This window comes from Arachis stenosperma, chromosome 2 (genome assembly GCF_014773155.1).
Source record: "Arachis stenosperma cultivar V10309 chromosome 2, arast.V10309.gnm1.PFL2, whole genome shotgun sequence".
Taxonomy (NCBI): Eukaryota; Viridiplantae; Streptophyta; class Magnoliopsida; order Fabales; family Fabaceae; genus Arachis; species Arachis stenosperma.
In genome coordinates this window covers 106,627,628-106,635,049 of record NC_080378.1, presented here as the reverse complement: position 1 = coordinate 106,635,049, position 7,422 = coordinate 106,627,628, and the positions used below count along the sequence as shown (strand labels likewise).

Below are 7,422 nucleotides of genomic sequence, written 5' to 3'. Positions count from 1 at the left end.
GATAAGTCCATGTTGCGTCCCCTTTCATCCCTCATTGTTGTTTGGGTCCGCAATCCAACATTATTAATAATTGCTTTTAATTCCATACACATATCATATCATATATGCGCTATATATTGTGGTCGTCGTTTTTCCCCTTCATTATTAATATTTTTAAAAACCAATTTTCTTTGTGTGTTCAATTTCATTAATAATGTGCCTTGGCTTCTAGATTCATAACTAAATTCATGTGTAGTTTGTGTTCCAAGGTGGAATGTAAAGATGGGTCATGGGTGTGAAACTATGAGACCAATGACTGAATGAGTTTCTAGGTTTTTGATGAATTGTCAGTGGTGGCATCCGTAAAAATATTTCAATTATCTTAAAAAATAATAAAAGAGAAAAGAGATGATTGTGAGATAATATTTAAATTGGCCTTTAAATTTTAAAGTTATATTTACGTTTTAATTTGATTTTAAAGTTTTAGTTTATTTAATTTGATTATTTAATGTAGTATCTGTGATTTATGTTAGTCCCTAATTCTATTTCTGTCATAGACAGTTAATAGTCTGTCGAAATAGACTGATCACTGCCATGTTAGACGCTCTAACGATGGTAATCAAAGTTTTTTTTTATCTTAATTTACTTTCTAAAAATCTTTAAAATTCTTAAGTAAAATTAAGATTAGGGTCTTAATGGAATAAATTGAGGTAAAAAAAAATTTTTCAATTGTCACTTTAGATAGCCATTAAAAAATTTAGTAGAGTAGTCATTAGTCAATATCAAAACGTTAACAGTTTTGTGACAAAAATAAAATCAAAGACTAATGTGTATTATGAATATTAAATTGGAGAAGCAAATTAAATAAATTGAAACTTTGAAAATTAAATTAAAGTGCAAGTATAATTTTAGAGACTAATTTCATTACTAATTCACATTTAATTTGTGAAAAGATATTTAGAAAAGGAATGAGAGTTTAATGAGAGTATATGCGAAATGAGAACTACGATTTTAATTCGTAATTTAGGAGTCTTAAAGGATTATTTCGAGTTTTTTTATATTTTTTTGGATAAATTTTAAACAAAAATGTATAGTTAAATTACTTGAATAAATTTAAATATTAAAATTGTTTGAAAGTAGAGAATAATTCTTTTTCTTATTGCTAGATGAAAACTCAAAAGAGTTACGAAACCAAGCATCACATGATAAGAATCTCACATCATCAAGCATAAAACTAAGCTAACAAAATATTAAAACTTAAAAGTGAAGAGGAGTAACTGAAGTTACTATGTAAATTATGTTTATATAAATAAGGTAAAGCAGTAATTTTATTTTACTGAAAACATTCCCATAAGCCCATAGGAAAATAATGGGCAAACCCACCTTTCACATGAGTTTGAAATTGGGGGGAAGAGGATTTAATTGAATGTAATATTTGATATTTCTGAGAATATTTTTTAGGAGTTTTGAAAAGGAACTTTCAACTAAATACACACTATGAAATTCTTCTAACATAAAAGCTAAAAAGCTTTGTGATTATAAGAAAAAACAAAACCCTTATGATCCACAAATATAATTGGGCTTGTATTGTTAAATTGGGCCACATGTTCCACGATAGAATACTATGCTAAGTTTTAGAAATGTAGACAATTCTTTTCCGATGACCAAAAACACAAAAACAGATTTTTTTTTTCAAATTGATTTTTTAAGTTCTATTAGATTAGTTTAATTTAATTGGACACCAAAAAAAAAAGAGTAACTTAATTCAATAATAACAAGATATGAGCAAAACCAAGTTGGGTTGGTCTAGTGGTTAGCTCACTAGTCCGCTTAAGCAAGTGTCGGGGGTTCGAATCCCGCCTTGTGTATGCAGCAACCCATTGGCCAGCGGCAAACCCTTAAATGGAGCTCAGTACCGCGACGGATTAGTCCTTGACCTGTCGGGTTGGGGGATACCGTGGGAAACAAAAAGAAAAAAAAAACAAGATATGAGCAACATTTACCAAAAAAAAAAAAAAACAAAATATGAGCAGCAATTTACTTTCTAAATGTTCAGTATTAAACATAAGAGAGGTATATTTGCAAGTTTACATCATTTGAAAATATAATAATTGTTATAATTTATAAATGTTTGGTAACTCTTAACGATTTTAAATTAACAACTTCATATTTCATTCATTAAAAAATCATGAACATTCCATTTACAGGGAATTCAAAAAATTCAATCTTTGTCCATTACTATAATTGTGTAATTCATCAAAGTACACATTCAAAAGCAGGTCAACTTCACAAGGAATGTGGATTTTGCTATAGAAATAAAAAGACAAGGATACCAACAAAACTAAAGCATATTTTTTAGGATAAAAGGAATTCATGTCTAGGCTCAATCTAGATACATAGTATAAAATCATGGTCACATATTGGAGCTGGAACCTAGAAGAGCCAAAATAACAAGTAATTAACAATATATAACTTATCCTGTTACCTGCAAATAAATAAAAAAAGGAAAAAGATTACACAGTTTTTCTTTATGATTCACATTCCATTATCACAAGCTTTTTGTGCAAACAAATCCATCAGTTTGTTCACAACTTTAAGAGATAACTCAAGAACAGCAAAAAGAATTGTAAAAGGATACTCTTGTATTGAATCTAAGAAGCATTTAATGTGTTTAACTAGCTATTATATATTTATGTGTATCACTATCAGTCTATCACTACACATAGGATTGAAAACATCCATAAGATCATAACAAAATTCAAACCATATCTATTGAATCCATAAGAATGTCTCTTTCTAGTTATTTGATGTTGCAGCAATCAGTAAACACCATTAGCAGCCGAAGTATTGGACGAAGGCGATTGCTGCTTTCGGCCTCGAGCATTAAAACCTGCAAACCAAGCAACCCTCATAAGCTGCAAACCAAGAATTAGCACCCACCAGCAAACCAGCCCCCTAATAGTATGCATCATCCATGCCGGCACACCAAGTTCGGCTCCGAGCTTCAACCCCCTCATTAGCTGCAGAACACGGTAGGACTCGTATATGACCGGGGTAACGAGCCAGACTGGTGATTGCCAATGCCAAGTCAGTATCTCAGTCAGAACCTGTACTGACAATAGAAGAAGATAAGGTCCAAATAGAACTAACGACGAGATGAGAGGAAGTTGAGGCTGCAGAATGCCCTTATCAGATCCAAACATCAGCAACATTGGGATGATGAATCCGGTTAGAGTAGCAACTATGTTCCAGAACCGGTAGCTGAAGGGTGCCTTGCTGTTGCATTCTTGCATTGGATTCTTCGGACGTGAAACAGAGTCAGCCATGAGGAGAAAAAGGGTTGCGCCGAGGTTAAAGATGCAATCAAGTCCAACCAAGGAAAGTAGGCTTGCTATATTGGGACCAAGAAAGATTGAGGATATTGGTAACCATAACGTCGGCACCATGCCGGTTGCAAGGAGAATAGAAGGACCTAGAAGCCACATAGGCCACTTGAAAAGCTGAAATTGCATGCCTGAGTGATTCTCAGTCTCTGCAGATGCTTCAGCATTTTCTGTAATCGATTCAGCTGTTTTACTAGGATCAAGAGTTTCAAATATATTGGCCGAACTTGGCAAGAACTTATCACTCTGATTATCTGTAGGAGCATAAGTGAAAGGTGACGGCTCCCACGGAGTCAACTTTGTGCAGCATATGCTTGATTCTTTTATTCGAGTACGAGGAAAACTAAGTCCCTGGAGTTGAAATGCTTTTCCAGAGTTTAATAATATCAGGCTTCTATGATGTTCCTTCCTGTTAGTTGATGTGTGTATTTGATAATGAGTTTGAGTTAATGATGCCATTCCTATATTCATTCTTGACTTCAGAAAATCCAAATGATTATGACCTTTTGCCTATAAAATTAAGATATCACAGACTAATAAACTCAGTGTCATACAAAAGCATATATAATATTCTAAGATCATAATACAAGTTTCTAACACAACAACAAAAAGCAAATTACTGTTGTTGAAAGAGACATGGAAAAAATGTATCATAAGACCTCAATTTTCTGGGGCAATGTTGCAAGTTAATGCATTAATTCATTGAATATTCCTTAATCCATATCAGTTCTTATGATTATGCACTCAAAGCTCCAAGGAAAATTTCATCAAGGAAAGAGATAGTTATATGATTATGGTCCCTAACATATAGTAGTCAACATTTCTCATTCTTATGGCTCGAAATCTTCAAATTACACAATCAAAATTCAAACCATATTATTGAAGTTACACTTGTTTGAATGCAAAACTCCAACTAATACATGGTGCCAGATCATGTCCTATTCACTAATGCTAAATATAGCATACAAAGGACGGGTCTTCCAAATGAGAATGGAGAATTTTCAATTTACTGAATTTCAGTATGCTTCAATCTTTCCTTCTATTGTGTTTTACATTTTGCCATTCATTCCTAACAATCATATAGGACTATTGGGAAAACGCATTAGAAACTTGGTCGGAGTTCATAGCGAAGTATCTTTCCAAAAAGCTTATTTTCTTTTGTCTTTTATGGTTTTCTTCTATATGTAAAAAAAAATGCAATTGTTTGTATTGGATTGAATGCCTATCAGAAAGACAAAGGTAACTACTGACTGTAAAATTACAAACTTATTTCCTTAAGATTTCTCGAATCTACATCTAACATCAGGAATCTGGAATTAAGATGATAAGATTATCAAACCCTAATGGTAATTTTGACTAAACAATGCAAACAATTTCCACAGTATAGTAAAAAAATCAAACAAGGATTCTAATCATAACCAAATTTTCATACCAATGTTGGAATATCAGAGCTTTATCCATCAACTTCAAATCAAAACTCCAAGTTCCCCACTACCATAAAATGGTAGAGTATCAATAACAATTCATTTATACACACACACAAAAGAGGCACAAACAAATCCAGCAAACTTGTTCCAAACTTTGATTGATTTTTGCAGTGGAACATAGAAAGGGTAAGCAAAAAAAGCATTCAAATATAAAGATTCAATAAAAGGGTCAACATAAGAGGTTTGGCATCAAGTATCAACCTATGAAGAAGCATAATAATGGGAAAATAGAAGGGGGAAACAGAGAATAAAGGGTGAAAATGGAAAGTGACCTTTATGAGGGGAACTGGGGTTTGAGCAGTGAGCAGAGCCAATCGAAGGATTTGAGGAAGCGAATTGTGTCCAAAATCATTCGAATCCGATGATCATAGAAAGCTTCAGACTCTGACACGTGAGGTCGAAGCACGAACCGGAAAAACGATATATCATCAATCATCAAACGTGAGTGTGTTGCCTGTTGGGTGGAAAAAACTCTCTCTCCTTTTTTTTTTCTTTTGAAAATTGTCAAAAATTTTAAACATATTTTTAAGTTTTATTTTATTTTTATTTTATTTTTACAATTTTTTATTTATATTAAATATATCTTAAGAGTTAAATTTTTAAAAAATTTAAAACTAATTCAATAAAAATACATGATAATTATATCTATTTATTTTTACTGGAAATTATTCTTATAAAATTATTGTTAAATTAATCATAAATTTTTTAAAAAATTTAGCCATTAAAAATATATTTGATGTAAAATAAAAAATTTTAAGACAAAATTAAAATAAAATAAAACTTAGAATATTTTTAAAATTTTTAACAAATTTCGAGAACAAAAATATATTTTATCCTTAATAAAATAATTAAATTTTAAATGCAAGTTTATATGTGCTAAAATTGGACTGGACTAACAAGTTCGATCAAAAAATCAGTGAACTGGTCCGTCTAACTGGCTACTAACCCGAGCTATTTTTCATTAAATTTTTTTTTAAAAATATATAACATATGCAATTAAGTTATATTTTTTAAATTTATATTTATTAATTATAATTTAAACGGTTCAATCCGTGATTTATCAGTTGAATTAGTGAACTAATAGTTTGATCAGTTCAGTTTTAACAACTATGTACAAAATAATACGCAATTTGATTCCTAAACTTGCACGTGAGTTTCAATTTAGTCCCTAAAATTTCAGTTGTTTCTATTTAGTTTCAAAACTTTGTAAACATTACTTAGTTTTCGAGGTAACATTAATAGGATGCTGACATGAACAACCAAATGCTACATTGAATTCTATAAAACATCTTTTTTTATTTTGACATTCAAATAATCCAAAAACAACCTCGTAAGTGGTGTTTATTGAAAAAATTTTTCCCAAAACAACCGATATAGCATTAATTTTAGGCTATTTGAGCGTGAAAATCAAAACTGTATTATTTTTCATATTCTAATATGATATCTGACTATCTATGTCAGCACTCTATTAACATTTATGTGCCAAGGACGATAAAATTTAAGAACTAACTAGAGACAATTAATATTTTAAAGACTAAATTGAGATTATATATGTTAAATTAATTTGTCCGATCTAATTATGACAAAAATAATATGATTTGATCGATTATATATGTTAAATTTAAATTGTTAAAAAATATTTTTAAAAAAAGACGTTTTAAGTATTTTTTATCTTAATGCTAACATAATTAGGATACTATTATGTAATCTCAGTAGAAATAATTTTAAATAAATGGAATATAAGAATAGTTTAACTAAAATAAACTTCTTAAAGAATCATTTGCTAAATTATTTTTTTACAAAAAGTTACACTTATATTCTATATTCTATGAAATACGGACACTTTACTGAATTGTCGTGTTTGTGTATCGGATATATTTTAGACACGACACTCACTGATACTCGTCCAACATGCGTGTCTATTATTGTGTCCAACTGTGTCTTAATAAAAAATAAAAAATTTTTCTCCACACGTTTGGATACATCTAAATACCATCATGTATCAGCATGTCCAATCTTATTCTTAACATATATTTTTGAAATAAATTTAGATGTAATATATATTATTACTTATTAATATAAAAAATATTTTAAATACTTGATATAATTAAAATAAGATATTAAAAATAATTAAAAAATTAATTTATATTCTAATATCAATAAAATATCAAAATATCATTATGATTTATCTAAAAAATATTTTATATTTTATATATATGCATGTCACCGTAACGTAAAGAAGCCTGTTACGAGTAAGTGAAAAGGAAAGAAGTAGAATCAGACTCAGTTTCAGTTTATCATAGGAATTCGAAAGTAGCTGATTCAATAGCAGAATCTGTTGATTTAGCAGTTTCAGTAGCCGTATTTGATGATGTTTATGTTTTAAAGTCACTTCAGGAATCGATCTCAGATTTAGCATGAAAGATAAGGACAGAAGAAGATAAGTAACTTTCCGCCCTAACTAAAACATCTAAATCTTAATAAGATGCAGCTCGTCCCGATCTATCTCTTGTCGTAACTAAAATAGATCGATTAATTTCCGAGAAGTCCTAAAGCAGAAGTCATCTATTGAA

General features: G+C 30.1%; 1 protein-coding gene across 2 annotated transcripts; it reads right to left on the bottom strand.

Annotated features, from left to right (window-relative positions):
• Positions 1-2,382: 2,382 nt before the first annotated feature.
• LOC130963686 (uncharacterized) lies at positions 2,383-5,303 on the bottom strand. 2 transcript variants are annotated; one of them, XM_057889786.1, is made up of 3 exons: positions 5,122-5,300; positions 4,795-4,853; positions 2,383-3,872 (listed from the first exon to the last, which is right to left on the bottom strand). In XM_057889786.1, exon 3 carries the CDS (start codon positions 3,831-3,833, stop codon positions 2,799-2,801), a length of 1,035 nt encoding a protein of 344 aa, XP_057745769.1. In that variant the 5' UTR covers positions 3,834-3,872; positions 4,795-4,853; positions 5,122-5,300; the 3' UTR covers positions 2,383-2,798. The 2 variants fall into 2 exon arrangements, with proteins under 2 accessions (XP_057745769.1, XP_057745768.1); XM_057889785.1 differs by lacking the exon at positions 4,795-4,853 and having other exon boundaries at positions 2,385-3,872; positions 5,122-5,303.
• Positions 5,304-7,422: the final 2,119 nt, after the last annotated feature.

Coding starts and splice junctions, on each gene's coding strand:
- LOC130963686 (XM_057889785.1), bottom strand. CDS start 3,833: ATGAATATAGGAATGGCATCATTAACTCAAACTCATTATCAAATACAC.